This window comes from Acomys russatus, chromosome 10, assembly GCF_903995435.1.
Source record: "Acomys russatus chromosome 10, mAcoRus1.1, whole genome shotgun sequence".
Classification (NCBI taxonomy): Eukaryota; Metazoa; Chordata; class Mammalia; order Rodentia; family Muridae; genus Acomys; species Acomys russatus.
In genome coordinates, this window is record NC_067146.1 from 66,556,755 (window position 1) to 66,576,252 (window position 19,498).

At 40.6% G+C, this 19,498-nt stretch overlaps 1 protein-coding gene across 1 annotated transcript in view; it reads right to left on the reverse strand.

Moving 5' to 3' along the window:
• Nucleotides 1-19,498, reverse strand: part of Itprid1 (ITPR interacting domain containing 1) — a 101,146-nt gene that overhangs the window by 74,797 nt on the left and 6,851 nt on the right. Inside the window, 3 exon segments of the mRNA XM_051151496.1 lie at nucleotides 7,536-7,738; nucleotides 9,649-9,735; nucleotides 11,877-11,928. Of these exon segments, the coding sequence (XP_051007453.1) occupies nucleotides 7,536-7,738; nucleotides 9,649-9,735; nucleotides 11,877-11,928 (342 nt within the window).

A 19,498-nucleotide genomic window follows, 5' to 3' on the forward strand; every position in this document is an offset into this window, starting at 1 on the left:
TCTGAGCAGGCTGCCCTGGTGCTCTTTTAGTAGCAACTCTTCCTAGGAATGTTTTCATGTGGAATGGGTGGGGCCATGGCCTCACCACCATCTTGTCTAAGGGCAGTCACATGGCTTGGATTCATGCTGTAGCCTCTCTGTCATCTTGGCTAAGGGTAGTCACAAGACTGGCAGCCAGTTTGACTGTGGGCGACTCAAGCCTCTCTATTGAAGGCTGACAACCACATTCACTTGCCTTGCTCAGAACCAAGAGCAACCTCTGTCCTTTAAGCTAGCTTTTGCCATTCAGTCTTAATGATAAAAGGTGATAGAATCAGCAAGATTGCCAGTCCATCAATGAACTGTATCTATGATTAAAAGTTTGCTTTGATATTAGTTCAGAAATATATTTAACATTGTACTAATAACTGATGAAGTTTGTGGTCAGCTATATCAGTGAATCAGTTGCCTGATAGTTAATGAAACAATTCCAAGAGAATGATGCCTCATTCCCTAGGTGGGGTAGATGGTTTTTGGTTGTTCAAATCTTTGTGTATTGATAAAAATTAAGGTTATATTTTGATTATAACATACTATGTATAAATTCTATTAAAGTATTGTGCCTATGTAAGTCTTAAAATCATATGTGTAGTTCCATTCCTTTTAAAAAGTTACTATCACAAACTGTTTAGGATAATTAAAGCTTATAGTTTTGTTAGGTATTAGTTCAGTTAATCACAGGTATTTTCTAGAATAATAAGCCAATATATAGCTAAAAACAAGGAATTCAGATATACTAAAATTAGACAGATGTGGTCCTTTAGCATTTATCTACAGATTATAGATAACATTCTGTTTTATGTTTGTAAGATGTAGTTTAGAGGAGATAGCTAAAGACAGACAAGGATGGAGCACAGAGATGCTGGCCCTCAAGCTTATCAGAGATCTGCTGAATATGGCATTAAATACATTTAAACTAATTATGACAGAGAATCCTACTTCCTAACAGTAATCCTCAAGGCCTCTGAGAATATTAGGCATGGCAAATGACTCCAACTCTGGATTGTGGTTTCTAACCACTGGGAAAAACTGCCTCAACACTTCAACTGCTGCTAGGCCCAGCATGTACTGTGGACAAACTGGACACCTGGAGAGTCATTGTCTCACATTGCTGAACACGAGGTGAGGTCAATCTCTTCTGTGTTCTCTTTCCACAAAAAACAGCCTCTCATCTTCTGTGCCTCTATGCCTGATGGCCAGACTGTCTCTGCCCATGGTGCCATGTTACTACAGGAGATGACTGGGACTATTGCTTAGGTGCCAGCATATAGCTAGTCACCTCTGTCATTTTGACTGGTACATAATATTGTCTAGGTTCCAGCTTATCCTTCTCAGGTCTCTGGTTGCATTGATAGCTAAGCTAAGGATAGATTGACAGCTAGAGGACAATTAGATCCACTGTTAGTACAACAGTCAGTTCATTAACTGGTCAAAACTGCTAGGTACTAGGTCTCTTCTCTTATTTAAGAAGACAAACAGGCTTGCCTCGCTCACGGGCTTCATGTTAAATGAAAAAACAGTTTTTAGTGTAACTCAACTGCCTGCGTCTTAGTGAATAACTGGATAAAAAAGGTGTGGTTTATATCAGGTATGAGGATCTGAATGTTTAAGTTGGACAAGTAAAGCATTTGACAGTTTGAGAAAGCATATCAAGGTTGCTACATGCAAGATAAGAATGTCAATAAGAAAGCATTTCAAGTGGAAATACAAGTGTTTGAGAGTCTGAGAAAGTGTTTATTATTTCAGGGTCTAAGAAAATGTTTAAATGTTGGTAAGGGCAAGTTATAAAAGTTAAAGGATGTTAAGAAAAGTTTTAAGGTATATAAGTAAAAGTTATAGGTATAAAATGAGATCAGTAAGCTGATGGCGTACTGGTTGCTTATTAACTGGTCCCAAGCTCAAGATTCAATTTCCCTTTGGTTGTATTCTGAATATAGACTTTGGGACACTTCTCATCATGCTAAAAATGAGTCTGTCCAATCTGTATATCAAGAATTCTGTACTGAGAAAAGAATGTTCATACTTTTACTGGGTTTCAAAGGCATATGCCTACTCTACATGTCATATAGACATGATGTTAACTTCTGTCCCTTGTCTGAATTTGTCTCAGCAGATTTTTACCTGGCTAACAGACTCCATTCACAGCTGCTGAGATCTGGACCTGCAGCTGTGCAGTCCCACAGAGATGACTACTCCCTATTTCTTCAACTGGATCAGCTAAACAGATGCTTTTGATGAGTGCTCCATTAGCCTTTGATTAGCTTTTCAGCCTTTCTGGGCCCTGATAACAGTGCCCCTAATGTCAGAAGGAAGAAGTTACAGAAGACAATGACATGGCCTGTTTTCCCACTTTATAGGCTGAAATGCTAAGTCAAGAGCAACTCTCTGGCACGAGGCACAAATGGTTACAAAAATTAGACTCTTAGTTCTTTTTAAACCAGTCATACCAATCATGCTTTGTGTCCTACCTAGTCATGCTTAGTGTCCTACCTTATCCCAAACAAAGATTGGGTGCCAGCCAGCTAATAGTCATGAGGACAAAGTACCTGCTCCCTTGCTATTCTTTATTGGGGAACATATAAATATGGTCCAGATCATGATGCTTAGACAACAGTACTCAAAGCTCAGTGATGGAGCGGCCCTCCCAGAACATGAATTGTGATGGTCTCAGTCTTTTAAGATTAAAAGACTAACATAAGAGACGGGAGAATGAAAATGTAGAAAAGTTTTTTTTCAACCCTGGACACTTGGTACCTTCCGAGATGGCCTTGGGGCTGTTGTATACTTTCTGAAAAAAACCACACCCTCATACCTGTCCTGAACACCTGACAGCACATGATGTTCCAAGCTGAGCTCTTGCCCCCTCAGGGATAAAATAACTAATAACCAGTCATTTTAAAGGGAATTCTTAAGAACCAATCAGGGTCAAACAACTCGACTTAACTGCCAATTCTGCTTCTGCAAGGGTATAAAAGACCCAAGCTTTGCTTATTTGTGGTCTCCAGCTCAATAGAGCTTAGTAGACCTCATCATGACGGATCAATAAAGCATCCCTTGCTGTTTGCATCGAACTGGACTCTCGTGTCTCACTGGGCCCTGGGAAAGGACCTAGGCGGGAAGCAGGACCTAGCCTCTAGGTCTTACAATGGGCTACAGTAAATATCTCCCCTTCTAAAGGAGAGATGGAATCAAAGAAGAAAGGGATGGGCTCAAATGAAGACTGAAACCCAACAGGAGAAGCATTAAATCCTGTGTCTCCATGCCACCATCCAGGGCACAGATTGGCATTATGTGAAGTCTAGTGGGCTGATAAACCTGGCTGCTTTGGCCTTGTTATTTTCAGCCAATGTAGCCTCTCTCTTGCTCTACTCACAGGCTGTGGCTCTCTATGGCAGATGCTCCATGTTGTGGGAATCTCTAACTTCCAAGGCTCTCTATTGTATCATTGGCTTCCCTCTCACAGCTCCGTGCATTATCCTCTCAGTAGCCACCTGTAGGGAACACTACACTACAAATTGCCTGACATCCCAGGCTTTACTTTGAAATATGGGCGAAAGTATCCATAATCCTTTCATTTCTTCTACATCCTGCATGCTTGCAAACCAGCATCACAAGCTGGATGTGGTTATGTATGGCTTTAATTACAGCACTTAAGAGACAGAGACAGGCAGATCTCTGCATTTGCGGCTCGTCTGGTATACATAATGAGTTCCAAGGCAGTTAGAACTACATGGTGAGATACTGTCTCAAAAAATGAAGCAAACAAACAAACAAAAAGCATCACATTGATGAAGACAATGTCTATCACTAGCCCAAAGAGCAGCCAGACTCTTTTGAGCCATGATGGAAACAACTTGTGAGTGCTCAGATGACTTTCCTAGGGAGCCTTGTGTGAACAGGGTACCCCCAAACTCTCCACCAAATCTTTAAAATGAATCCAAACATTCCCATTGAGCCTGTGATTAATGAGATCTCAACCAATTCTTTTATATTTTTGCATGTGTATGTATGTGGTGTGTGTAAATGTTTGTTTGCATTTTCTCACGTGTGTGGGTGTATATGTGTATGCAGGTGCTCATGGGTTTATACGTATGTGGCAGCTCATTGTTGATGCAGGGTTTCTTTTTCAATCACATTCTCTCCCTATTATACTGATGTAGGATTTTTCTGCTGAACTTGGAACTGTTTTGGCTTGTTTGATACTGGGTTTTTTTTTTTGTTTGTTTTTTGTTTTTTTGTTTTTTTGTTTTTTTTGTTCGCTTTGTTTTTCAAGACAGTATCTCACTATATATTTTTACTGTCCTGGAACTCACTGTATATATACCAGACTGGCCTCAAAACTACCAAGCTTGCTCTAGGACATGCCATTCTCTTGTGTCTTCTTGACATTTACATGGGATCTATGATCTAAACTCTGTCCCTCTTGCTTACATGACAAGCACTTTCACAACTAAAGGATCTCCCCAGATCTCACCCAGATTTTTTCCCATGGGTTTGGGGATCCAATCTTCAATTCACAAACTTTCCTAATACATGTTTTATCCACTGAGCATCTCCTCAGCTGTGGGCCAAATTTTTGAGATGTCTTCAATATGTTTTTTTCCTATTATTTGATGCAAAGTACTTGGTTTCTTCTAATGGCCTCAGTTGTCTCAGCAGTCCTGATCTCCACTCCAGATTTCTGTGGTTTTCTGGGCAAACTAACTTCCAAATTTTCCCACTAACATTTTGCTTAGTTTTCATTATAAATTTTGCTAGAAACAATTAGCAATAACCATACTTCAGCATGATACTTGCCTGCTCTAAACCTTCCTCTACTATTCTAACTAGTCCATAATTGTTAAGTTCATTCTCTCTTCAAGTCTCTGGAACATACAAAGTTTTGGCATAATATCACAAGAATGGCCTCCAGTCTGTCCCTAGATCTCAGAGGGGAGCACCTCTTAGCCCCCACAAGCTTCATCTTCACTGTCTGCTTTCTATCAGTACTTTCGTCTTTTGAGCTCCCCCTAGAAGCACCCATTAAATGCTGCTAATAGCAACCTTTTGGGGTTTTTCCCATTTGTTTATCTTCCCCCACTTTATCTCACAAACCATCTCCAAAGTCTTCTGAGCAATATTGTCAAATAGAGCCACACCAGAGACTCGACTCCTCTAGTCCCAATTTTAGGCATTGTTCAGGCATCTTTTAAAACTAAGATTAAATACCTCAGAGGAAAAATGTATGGGAGTTACCTTTGCTGTTCATGCTTTTAGCCCACCATGGCCAAGGGGCATATGGTCAAGCAGAAGAGCTCAGCTCAGTGCACAGGACAGGGGTGCCTGTGTTGCCCTCAATACCATGTTTGGCTCCTTCTGTGGAATGGGACTGCCCATATTCCAAGCAGACCTTTTTCCCATCATTAATCCTCTCTATTCTCCAATAGCACCCTGAAGATGTGCTTTAATAATCTAGTAAAAATTAACAACAAAAATGAAAATAAACCATCACAGATGCTGTCTGGTCCTGTCTGGACCCCCACAGCAATCTATTCCACCTTCTCTGAGCACATCTGTGATCACCTGCTTCTTTCATCTGAAAGAAGAAACTATCAGCTAATCATTCTTCTGCTTCAAAAGAACTGGTGGGTGTTTCACAGAGGACAATGAAATCATTTCAAGACCTTTAGAGCAACCCTTGAGTTTTGGATATTTCCAGATAAATCTAATTACCTTCTTACCCTATGTTTAACGTCTATGAACACTCATCTCTTTCATGAATGAGGAGACACAATTACTTTTATGATTACCTTCGATCCACCTCATAGCAAATTTTGTACTTAGACTAAGACAAAACCTACCAATTGAATTGGTTCAGTCAACTCAGGAACAACTGTCTTGAGCATAGTTGAGCATCTTAGGTTGGCCTGTGGGCAGACTGAACAACTGACATTTATCCCCAAGTTTGAACCTTCGGTATTACCTTTGAATGAGGCCTTCTTTTCATTTCTTCCTTGTGCAGCCAACTGACTTAGTTCTTGCTTATTTTACATTTGACCTTCTTAGCCTTACTGAAGTGAACCTGTTCTTATTTGTGTTAGGCAGAAGAAATAAAAGTGAGGCAGCCACTCCAGGAACAAAGACCCACTCCTGGCTTCTCTAGAACCAATGTATCGATTTCATTTATAAAATGCATATCTCATAAGCAGCTCAAACACCATAGAGATAAATACCATTAAGTTTTGATATTTTCTAGAAACAGAAAATTTGATCATGGAACTTCCATTTCTAGGAGGAGAAAACATACTAACTCCTAGAAGTAAAAAGAGTCCACCAAATAACCTCAGAAGGACATATTCTTGAAAAAACCTCACTGCTGAGATTTTGAGAACCATTTCATACACACACACACACACACACATCACACACACACACACACACACACACACACAGAGAGAGAGAGAGAGAGAGAGAGAGAGAGAGAGAGAGAGAGAGAGAGAGAGAGAGAGAGAGAGAGAGAGAGAAAGAGAGAGAGCGAACTGAGAAATCCAAGAGAAGTCTCTTTCAGTTAATTATGTGAGAAAATACTTTGTCTTCATTGATTTAACTTTTGGTAAACTTAAAAGAACTTATTTCTGAATCAGAAGTTTGTCATTTTGTACTATCTAGATTTCCTCAAACTCTGTGTTATGTAATCCTTGGAAGTGTCCCTTGCTGATCTAAGAGGGCTTCCACATTTAAATGAATTGGAAAATGTTTGCTATCTTCCCTCTAGGAGCCCAAGAACTGTCAATCAATCCTGTGGCAAATAAACTGTTTAACCACTGGTTTCTTTCTCCCAATCTATTTGCTCCTGTGCATCTTTTCTCCAAGAGGATCCGCTGAGATACCTTAAGGAGAGGCATTCCTCCTACTGACCACAAGCTGGGGAGCATGGCAAGTTCACACCACCTATAAGGGCTGAGCACAGTTAATCCACCTGCATCCCAAGGCAGAGACAGTGGCATTCTGAGCAGCCTCTAGTGGAGAAGAAGGTTTCACTTAATGTTTCATGATGAGTAGTCTGTCTTCAAGGATGTGGCTCAAGTAGACATTTGGAGTGCCCAAGAGAGTGTTCCATCTTTGGTATTACATGGGATTGCAAATTCCATTGTCTTGGAGTTAGGAAGTCATGCGACTTGCTTTGGCCCATGACAAGTAAGAAGACCTATGATGAGAGTATGCTTTCCCAGTCCCATTTTTTCTCTGTCATTACAACTGGTTATACTCCAGACTGTAGCAGGGACAGGGCAATTCCTTCAGTGACATTGTGGGGCAAATCAGCCTTGCTTCTAAATATACATAGCATACCATGGCAGACATAAAGAGGGATCACAAAGTCAATCTTTTCTGTTTCAAGCCACTTGGGGGTTTGAATGGTACCACACACAAGCAATAGTCTTTCCTGCCCGGTACTGAGGCCCTCCCCAGGAGATGGTGCCACGTGCTGAGTTGCAATGCCACAGGCTCATTCTTACCATACAAGTCAGGATTCTCAAAGTCCATCCGCTGCTTCTGTGCTTCAAGAAAAACATGGATGTTAATTCCTTTGGCTGCTGAGCTGCAACCAAGGAACCTGGCTGGAATTTGCGTGCAGATGTCTGGCTCATCAGCACCAAACCCCAGATCCAAGAGAATCTCCACTGGATCTTCTTCCCAAAATTTCAGCCATTCAGGAATGCTGTGATAAAAATAAGAATACCTTTATCTATAACAGTCCATTTAACCATCATTCATTTTTTTCCCTCTACTCACCCAGTCTTTCAGAATTTGAGTGGAAGAAGAACTTGCACAGACAAACAGATGGTGAGTTCGCTAGAACTCTCACACAGCTCACTTAAAAGATAGTCAGTCACCCTACCCAGGGATGCCTGCCTATGCTTTACAAACAAAACCACGAGTTTAACCATCTGGCTTTCCTTTCCCACTGGGCAGGAAATCGGACAGGGCAGAAGGACTGGGGGACAGACATCATAGACAGTGCACTGACAATTACTTTGAAACAATAACTGATGGCGACTGAGGAAATAGGAAACAACAGCAGGCTGGGAATGGAGACTCAAAGGAAAATATTTTTAAAGCATCAGTCTAGGGCATCCTTAGCCACACAAATCTGCCAAGGATATTGCTGAATGCACATTTATAGGATCAGTATTTCCAAATAATGCTTTCAAGACCATAGGTGGGATTGGAATATGTTCTGGGTTTTGTTGTTTGTTTATATTTTGTCTTGAGTTGGCTGAGAAACAAGAATTCCCTTTGTCAAATCCTTCTACTCTGTGTTGGCACAGAAACTAAGAATCAATTATCTAGAAATGTTATCTATACTAACTCACGTCTCACTGAGAAAATTCTGGCGTTTGAATTTTCAAATGTCATGGACTCTGTGGGAACTGAAATTTCTCATAAGGTTTCAGCAGGTTTTCTTGTGTCTTCCATAAGGTTCCTGTTTGCCTTTACTTTCCACTCTGCTCTCATGAGCTTATTGGAGACTCTTTAGATAATTTTCTTTCCAGAGCTACAGTCTCATTAGTCTCATGGGAAAACCCCATTTCTTGATGCCACCAGTATCATGTTCATGATTTCTAATGTCACTTACAGATTTGGTGATTTGCCTTCTGACCCAATCAAAGAGGAAAAGGAAGGCTAGGAACCCTCAGTGAGGGATCTAAATGGCTTGGCTGAGATACCTTAATCATTAAAGTGATTTGGAAAGCTGCAGTGACAATCAGTTGATTGTATGCCATGGACAAATTGATATAAAGAGGGTTCCAATGTGAAATTAGTTTGGAAAGAATCCTAAATTTCACATGAAAATGTAATTCATTATCTGTTGACCCCACTGTATAAATCTTTATTCAATCCATTTTTACTAATCTGTATTGAACATCTGTAGTATTCTAAGCTCCTGGGGCTAGGTACTTAATGACACAAGTTAACAACCACTGTCTCTGACTTCCAAAGGGTTCAGTGTCATGGCCACTAATGTGAATATTGATTGGCTCGTCATTAAACATATTATCAAATAATCACAAAAATGTATTAACTTGCAATATATTTATTGAACAAGAAGTAAACAAAATGAACTCATCTTTTTAAAAGCAAATTATTATGTGTCAGTCTTTGTACTGAGCCCTTACCTCATTCTACCAAGTCCATGGGTCTCTTCCCAGATCTTTTTCTAGGTAAGGATAGACAAACTTTGTAAATTTTACTTGCTACTATTGTCAATAACAATGTGGTATCTGTTTCTTTTTTGTAGTCTGTAGTTTTGCCTTCAAGTATGACCCAGTGATAGTTCTGATAGGTAGAGCTGCAGTCTGTACACATCCTACTTGTTTTGTCAATGAATGAAATTCCAGAAACTGCATGGTTTGGCCATTTGTTGACTATTTCCTAGTAATAGTTAACCTCCTTCCCAATTTCACTGCCTCCTTTAATATGCTCTTGAAAATTGGGTTTGGAAATCATTTGATCTCCCTCTCATCCATTAATTCAACAAGTATTTCTCAAGTACCTATGTATAATTTCACAAAACCAGTTTTTGAGCTGAATCATCTATCTGGATGAAAGTGCCAGGAAGTCACATACCTTTGGGGGAGACCTGTGGTGGAATAGCAAGAGTTGAAACTCGTCCCTCTGGACAGAGTAGGAGTCTCTGAGAAGTGGTGCAGAGATCTAGAATGCAAGAAGATGAAGATGAGGATGAGTCAAGTTGATAATGATTTCCCTTTGTGTTTCCTCCTGTTTCTCATAACCCCACAGTGGCCACACCTTGGGAGGAGGCAGTGTGTACAGCACAGAGACACTCTTCCTTTCCAAGCATTGTTGTAGAAGGTGTGAGAATTTAAATGTTAGGTGCCTGCGAGTGCTTATTATAAAGGTGACAGCATGTCTCACTCCTGACAGATGGCAAATCATTGGGGGACCTTTCGGGAACACAGCTTTACTAGGCTCCAACTTGGGGGAAGAAGTTGGTATTATGTGATGAAATATGTACAGCAAATAACCATTGGAAGTACTCCACGTACTCTCTCACAATGAAGAAGGATTTCATAGTTCATGGCTAACAGTCTCTAACCTGTGTCCCCAGAGCTCCTGTGGCTAACCATATGCAAGTCTAATGAATTCCCTTACTACCTCAGACAACAAGAATCCCCATATCTAGTATGCATGTATTGCAATGCATTTTAAAGCACTTCAAAAGAAAATTGAACTGTATTATAATATAATTCTGTTTTGTATAGCTCAGGTATATCATGGATCATAGTAGACAGTTGGCATACAATTAAAATTTATCAAACAACACTCTGCAGATGTCAATATTCCCAAGGAGACGAAGTTACTTAACTTGAGTTGTTAAATTTGTTTTAGTCCTGTCCATACCACGTGAGAACATCTGGACCCTGCATCTCTGTTTAATGTTTCTTTTCATTAAAGATGAGAAATAACATGTTTCTGAATAATAGGAGTTCTACTTTTAAATGACCATAGATCTTGAGGGAAGGGGAAAATATATATCCTCTAATTTATTGCCTTATGTAGTGGTTAGGGTTTTTTTTTTTAACTTGCCACACAAACTAAAGACCTCTACTGGGGATTTGCCTCCATTTGAATGGCCTGTGGGAATACGTATAGGGCATTTTCTTGATTACTCATGGAGGGAGGAAATCCCAGTCTACTGCATCCAGGCAGGTGAACCTGGAGCAAGCTGTATTCCTATGTGATCTCTGTTTCAGTGCCTGCTCCATCCTGCTGCCTTGAGTTCCTGCTTTTCCTAAGGGAAGGACTGTAACTTGTAAGCCAGATAAACCCTTTCCTCCTTTAAGTTACTTTTGATCAGTGTTTTATCACACCATCAGAGAGGCAAGCTATCACACCTCATCTCTTTTTTTTTTATTTTAGTTTTCTTTTTAAATTTGAGGGTTACATCCATTTTGCACTATTCAATAGAACAACACAGAAGCTGCTCCAGCCTTAGATCTAGAAAAATCCATGAACATTGTTGTTTTGGTCCAGCTGTGGAGGCAGGAGTGTATCGATGAATCCATTTCCCAACATTGTCTTTGAACTCCCTAGGAGATTTTTTTTGGGTGTCTTATAATCATGTGATTGTTTAAGATCAAAGCTACCATCGCCTAAGGGAGGAAGAATTGTGGACTGTGTGCACCTTGGCATTACATTTTTAATTTTTTGGAATGTTCTGAAATTACAAGGATGATCCAAGAACAAGAAGTAGTTCCTGGCCTCACAGAACTCAGTCAGTCCCAACATCTTTAAACTAGTCTGTGCCTTAGAGTCCTCTGAAGGATTTGCAAAACACAGTTCTGAATTTCACCTGAGATGTTCAATTCATTATGGCCGAGCTGGGCTTTTAGACTAAGGGTCCAGCTCATGCAGCTGTGCTGAGGAGCACACTCTGAAATCTACTCTCTTCTTAGTTAGAGACACCCTGCCTTCCCAGCAATATCTAAACACTCAGTAAACAGTATGATGAGCAACATCCCTTTCCAGACAAAACCATGAGTCAACCAATACATTGCAGTAGGATGCATTTATATAAATATTATAATTAAGTTTCATATCAGGTCAGCATTTGTTGATTTAATCCTCTTTGCTTTGTGATACTTAAGGAAACCTCTAATCCTGACAATGCTTGAAAAAAAAAAATGCCCTAATCATAGTGGCTAAGATGACATTTCATGAGCTCCCAAGATCTATAGACTTATTATGAAGAAATCACTAACACTGTTTTGACTTCATTTATCAATGAGGTAGCTGTCAAACTTCAGAGGGCAGTGACTGATTCTGCTACCTACCTCATGTAGTCTTTCACAGTCATTTGAACCATTCCTTGTTCATGCAAAGAAGCTGCAATTACAAGAAAAAAAAAAAAAGATAGGGCTATATGTGGTTGTCATTTCTGTCTGGAGAGGGCTTCTCACCTCCAGGTGAGCCTTTATGATTCCTATCCAGGAGTATTACCTGCCACGGTAGCTCCGCACTGTACAAGATATAGTGCAACAGATGCTGAGTGGTAGGGGAGGAGGGGAACACATAGTGTGGGGAGCTGGGAAGTGGGGTCAGCAGCCAACAGGAAACTTAGCAAAGATTTCCAGGAGGAGATGACATTTGGACTTTGAAGTGTAGTTAGAATTTTCTGGATAAAGGGGTGACACTGTTAGAGACAAAATGTAATCTGCAACAAGTGCAACACATCATTTTGGGCCTATTCCCAAGCGATCACCAAGGGTGTTTTTTGACGATTGTAGATAGAAGGGCAAGGCCAAGGGCAGGCTACCATGCATGCATGTGTCAAGCTCTACCATTCCTTTGTATCATGCAATCCTTTACATAGCCTTCTAGTTTAGGTCCCATTCTTATTTTTCAACAGAATTCATAGGAACTGTCATGATTCTATGACCACATAGCAAAGTTAAGGAATTTATTACTATTGGTTATGGCAATAACATCACTTATTTTGTACTAACTTTGGGTGAAGTACTGTGCTAAACTTGCCACTTAAACAATCTTAATCAAATTTTTTAGATTTACTTATTTTATTCTATGTGTCTGTTCGCCTCCATATAGGTATATACAATGCATTTGAGGATTCTAATAGAGAGCATCAGATGTCCTGGAACTAGAGTTAAGGATGGTTTTAAGCCACCATGTGGGTGCTGGAATCTAAACCAGGATCATTGGCAAAACCACAGCAAGTGTTCCTAATTGCTAAGTTATATATCTAGCCCCTATACAATCTTCTAAGTTCTCACAATCAGTCCTTAAAATAGGGCTTTTTGTTTTACACTTAAGGGAAGGAAAAAAAAAAAAAAGGGAGACAGCATGGTTACATAAACTTCTCGTGGCAGGTAAAATGCCATAGCTTATTTTGTTTTGCTGCTGTTGTTTTCTCTCTTTTCCAAACACCACACTGCCAGCAGAATGTCCCACAGTGTATTGAAAGCCAAAAGAGGAATTTACATTTATGTATCAGGATATGAAAATCCAGTATTTTGAGCAAAACATTGTACATGATAAAGATGGTGCTGAGGGTCCAGTTGCCTAGAGGATGCAGGAAGAATGGTGCTGGGGGATAAACAGTTCTTGGACATCCAGGGGACTCTCAGGTGTCACTGCAGTATTCAGACTGTGTCACAACATGACATGTCAACAATATCTGCATGGAAGATCATGGCAAATGTATCAGAATGACCACCAGACTTCTCACATCTCTTATACCATGTGACATGTACAATGAATTTAGCTGTTACCACCTGTACTGTGTAAAAGATAAGGCTTTCCTCTACAAGAAAAAAAAAAAAAGGTTTGAATGAGAAAACTCCGCTGAGGGAAGAACAGGGAAGGCAGTTGGATGCAATAAAAGGCTTTAGTCTGGAGGCAGGATTACTGTTTAGGTAGTCACTCACTGAATGACTTCAAGGTTTCTAGGAACTTGACTGTGGATTTCAGTGTTGGAGTGTTCAGCTAGAAATCTCACATGGTACTGTTACTGCTGCTGTTTTTGTAAGATAAGGTCTCTCTATATACTCCTAGCTGGACTTGATGTAAAATTTCTCCCACTTCAGGCTCTCAAGTGCTTGGAATATAGATACATAGCATCATACCAGGCCAAGAAATATACATCTTTTAGAGAAGATTTTAAAGGCTTAGCTATCCCTCTAAGAAATCTAGAAAGATAAATACTGCAAGTATATAATTGATATGTGAGTAAATTGATGGTTTTGTTTCTGGGTGTGTTTGTTTATGACAGGGTCTCATTATGTAGCACTGGCTATCCCTGGGACTTACTATGTAGACTGGGGTAGCCTCAAACTCATAGAAACCCATCCACCTCTCCCTCCCAAGTCCTAGAATTAAATGTATATGCCACTATGAGTAGCTTAAACAGAGGATTTAAGTAAATCAGTCATGTAGAACTGTACTTTAAAGAGTCGTGAGAGTGAAAAAGTATAGACTATACAGCAAAGAAAGTGGGACGCTCACTGGAATAATCCATTGAGAAATATAATCCATTTGAAAGGATGCGGCACAACCTGAAGCTGGGTATAGGCCCCTTTCTAATTATCCCAACCCTATTCTTAAAGCGGTCATCACTAAGCAATCACATTCAGGTTTCACTGAGCCTAGATAGGTTTTCTATGTCTCCATCTGACAGATTTTCACATGAGGTGAAGGACATTTGTTGTAAAGCTAGTAATTAGTTTTGGTTTTTGTTTTTTAATTAACAGTAGTTTGGGGGGAATGTATATACTGTTGGGAAATCAATAACTGCACTAAAATTCATCAATACTCTACAGAATATCCTAGGGGATGTGATCTTACATTTAGCTGTTTTTGCGTTAAAACACCACTATGAGCCAGAGGTCATAAACAATAGCCTACTCAGTACTGACCCCTCACCTGGACATGCATTGTTATTCTGTAGCTGCACACTTGCTCACCAAAACCAATTCTGTCTTGAAGCATCTCAAGAACACAAAATCACAGACAATTGAGTGACGTCACGAGAGAAATCTGATTTACCACCTTATTAATCTCATCATAAAAGTAAGCACAGTACAAATTTTAGGCAATTGCATGAAGACAATGCCATGATGAATTAAGCAGCAAGTTGCCAAATGGAAATAAAAACATTCTGTTTAACATTTTAAGTAAACTCCCCTCCTGTTTTCCTCTTCTCTTTCCATCAGGACGGTCTCTATTTTTATTTTGTGATCCACCAAGTGAGTGCATGGTGGGCTAGCTCATCAGGAGAATTCTGGTTTTGTTTTTGTTTTGTTTTGCTTTGCTTTTTAGAAATTTTAATTTATTATAATTTATTCAGATTACATCCCGATTGTTATCCCTTGCTTGTATCTTCTCTTTCCCTCCCTCCCTCCCTCCCTCCCTCCCTCCCTTCCTCCCTCCCTCTCTGTACCAGTCTTCCAGTGGAAGAACTCTGTGGTTCTGGGACATTTAGCTGCATACTTTGCCCTGTGACTGTTCCTCTGCTGCCTTAGTCTTGTTGTCTGTTGTGGGTTTCCTCAAAAATGTGAATGAATGTATATATCCAGGCAGGGGTCTGGCACTATGGCACAGTGAACTGCTCAAACTGTCAGAGAGGAAATAATCCATTTTCTGATGCTGATGAGAAGAACTAGCTTAGCTTTGCTACACTAAAAAAAAAAACCATAACCCTGCAGAAAATCCAGTCACCCAGAAACCTCTAGTCACTGGACTCTGGATCCTCTTGCCCTAGACGTCTTCATGAGATTTCAGTAACCACATACAACAGAAAGTAGCCCTCTCCTTGACACTGTAGTGAGGAACAAACTGGTTGCCAGGAAACAAAGGGCAGCATTCAGGGGGGGAAACAAATTCCTGAAGGTAGCATGTGTTCTATGGAATGTGATATGGGCCGAGCTTGCTCCCAGTGGAGGGCCCCGTGGTCTCTTGGGACACATGGAAACTGCCTACCACTGGTACCAGCTGAAGGAAGAGCCACATCCTTCGAGGCTTAACATCATCGACAGTTAGAAGGGTGCCCCTACCTTAGCTCAATTGCATCATCATTGATACACACGTGCAGTTATTGAATGCTTTGCTAGACATCTGATACTTTTCTCAATAGTTTTGGAAAAGACACCACAATCTTGCCCAGACCATGTATTCAGGCACACAGCACTCTCTTCTGCCAAACTGAGAGTCTGAAGAAAATCCAGCCCAAGACACCCAATGAGACTTTTAAAAATAAGCCTGATTTAAAAAAAAAAAAAATAGCAAGACTTTTAAAAATAAGCTTGATTTAAAAAAAAATAGCTTAAATAATTATTACAAGTAAGTGTCCATCAGTAGAAGAGTGGATAAAGAAACTGTGGTACATATACACTACGGAATACTACTCAGCTATTAAAAACAAGGAATTCCCGAAATTTGTGGACAAATGGATTGAACTAGAAATGATCATAATGAGTGAGTTAACCCAGAAGCAGAAAGACTCAAATGGTATATACTCACTTACAACTGGACACTAGCCCAAGGGGCAGGTCCCATCAAAATCTGCACCTACCAGGAAAGTGGGATAGAGGTGAGAACATCCTATTGAGACTCTAGGTGAGAAAAATATAGGGGATAGGGAAGTAAGTGGATCCAGGGGGTCCTAGAAACCTACAAGAGGAACATTATGATGGGTGGATCTGAGCCCAGGGGTTCTGCTTGATCAAAGGCACCAACCAAGGACAAAACATGCAACCATCATCAAACCCTTACTCAGATCTAACCAAGGGACAGAACATTCTCCACAGATAAGTGGAGACTGGGGACTGACTTTCACAGGATCTCTGGTGCCCTATATTTGGCCATGTCCCTTTGTTGGGGAGGCCCAATGGCACTCGGAGGAAGGATAGCAGACTACCAAAGAAGAGACTTGATACCCTAGCACCATATTCAGGGGGAGGAGGGGCCCCTTGGTCACAGTCATAGGGAAGGGGGATTGGGGTGAAAGTGGGAGGGAGGGAGGAATGGGAGGATGTATGGGGTGGGATAGAAAATGAGATGTAATATGAATTATTTTATCTTTCAATAAAAATGTGTTAAAAAAATAATTATTACAAGTATTAGGCTCACTCACTGAGTTCTAGTCCATATTCCTCATCCCCCCTCAGTCCGAGGAGATCAAATGCTGTTTTCATAGTGCTTCTGTGTATTGCTGTCTTCAATCTGCAGAAACCAGGGCTGGCCTTCTAACACATGGACACACTTGTCGAGAGTCTTGCTGAGGGCAGTGTGAAACTATCACTTGTTTGTTTGTTTGTTTGTTTTTGTTTTGTTTTGTTTTGTTTCTTGTTTTTATCCCCATTTTCTGACTTGTAAGATAAACTTCCCAGAGGCCGAGGCTGGGCTTGTGAAGGTCAAGGCTTCTCTAGCCCATTTCCAAGATGAGCCTGAAGAAGAAGGACAAGCTGGTGGCCCACAATGTGCCAGTACACACATGGATCGGAACTCCAAGACTTTCCATAAAACTTGGAAGAGACTGCTGAAGCAGCCCAGGTGTCTTTGGGGTAGCAATCTGTTGACGGCAGCCTACGTTCCAATTTTCTAGTCTCTATGCTGCCTGCTTCATTAGTGATTATCTTCCCAGCTTCTCAAAGCATTTGTTACCTCCCATCAGAGCAAGAATCTAAAGCCAGGGGAACAGGACAACAGGAGGGAAAACCTTCCCCAATCACCCCTGATCACTGGAAATGTCTGTAGGCATCAGGCTTAAGCCTGGCTGTGCAGAAGGTAGAACGCACTGACATACCTGCATCTATGAGGCAATGCCATGCCCTGCTAGCTGAATACCTTCAGTGCCACGCTCCATCCTGTTTAGCATTGATGCTTTCTCTACCATTTTCCCTCTCCAGGATCAGGCCTTTGATTTCTAATACTGGCTGAGAGCGTTTTGAGAAGCTAAAGCAAGGGTGAGCAAATTCCTGCTACCCACAAATTCTCTAAGGACTGGTTCCAGGGTGGGGAGGGGGAAATAAAGTGAGAACAAAAGTCCCTGCTCTGTTGATTCCATTCCCTTCCGTGGTTAAAATTCTCACTCTGCTTTCTTCTAGATATAATCTCTAGCCATCCTCCCTACTGTTAGGTGGACTTGTGCCATCTGAAGCAGCAGATACCGCACTTAACTCTGCACGATGTATTACTGGAGAAGATGCAGTCAGATATGCAGAAGGCACTAATTAGCACCTTTGTTGGCTTAGAACACATTTTTTATTTTGGTTTTCCTAAGCATTTCTGACTGATTCATGGAAGACATTTGGTTCTTTGGAATATCGTCCAATAGACTAATCAAATTACAGTTTGTGCAGTGCTCTAAAATAATAGCATTCTGCAGCTTTCTGAAAATTTAACTCCTGCCTGACCAGGACACTTTTAGAGCTAATCTGCAGCAGGGTGTTCCTCTATATGGAAAATGATTAGCCCATATTCTTATCCAAAACAGACTCTTACATATTGGCTAATACTGGCATTCAGAATCATAAAGCTGCTTGGAATTGCTTTTTGTTTGTTTGTTTGGTTTGTTTTTTGTCCTTGCCCTATGTCCATTCACTTTCTGAGTGGCGCTGCCTTCCTCCCCACTCCAGCGTTGGCGTTTATGAAATCCCTTGCCATCTAAAGCCTGAGTCTGTAATGGTTTTTGCTCACTATGCAACAGCTTCTCCCATAGCCAAGAAAGCACCAGGACATCTGTTTGCTAGTTGTAGTAAAAAGTAGAGATGCTCATCAAAATGTGTTCATGACTCTTATCTAAGCAAAGACATAACATTAAAATCTTACTGATGCCAGACCTCAGTTACAGTTACCCATGCACTTGAAATCAGACCTTAGACAACACTTTGATGCCACATTCATCCTGAGACTGTGTTTGATTCCTCCTTTCTGGAACTTCAGAGATTTATCATTTGAGTATATCTTATTTTAAAACAATGTCTGTGTCCCTCACTGCACATTTCTTTAGAATGACCTCTTTCCATGTGCTGTCCTGCATACATTTAGATTTCTTTCATTTCTTTGTCTTTGTCCGAACTCTTATTACTTCCATCACATTAAACGTTCTTGCTTTGCCTCATTGTTTTCTCAGTTCTTCATTGATTAGGTCTAGTCTTCTGAGAAAACTTTTTATCCTGATAACATCATCCTTGCATTCTATTCAGACCCTTTTGATTAGTTTTGGGCCACTGGCTTTAGAGATGATCCATACTGTGGTTAGGATTCCACTTTTTAAAGAAGGAGTATCAGATCTTGAACAGTCTGAGGCAGTATCAGCCAAGGGCCAGTGGTGGGACCAAGGAGAAATGTAACTGTTGTTTACAAGACAGACTGTATCTTCCTACAGAAGAGAATATAGAACTTAGGAAGGCCATAGAGAATGACAAGAGGCCGTCTGAACAAGACTTTAACTTAGGAGACATTGGATGAAAATAGAATAAGAAGGAGAAAGAGCTAAAACTATAGAGCTGCATTGTGGGGTTAGCCTAAACTATGCTCAAATTGCCATGATCTAGAAAGAGTGGGATTCTTGAAAGCAAGAGTCTGCACATGTCTGTACCTCTCCAGAGCAGCTTCCAGTCACAACCCCTTTCACATAGTATGGTGGTTTGAATAAGAGTGGCCCCCACAGGCTCATATATTTGTGTGCTTAGTCAACAGAAAGTGGCACTATTTTAAAGGATTAGAAGGAGGTGTGGCCTAGTTGGAGGAAGTATATTACTGGGGACAAGCTTTATGGTTTCAAAAGTCCCTGCCCAGCCCAGTCTCCTCCTCTCCCCTCTCTCTCAAGATTAGGATGTATTAGAACTCTCAGCTGCTTCTCCAGCACAATACCTGCCTACCACCATGATCCTGCCATGAAGATAATGGACTAACCTCTAAAACTCTATGCAAGCTC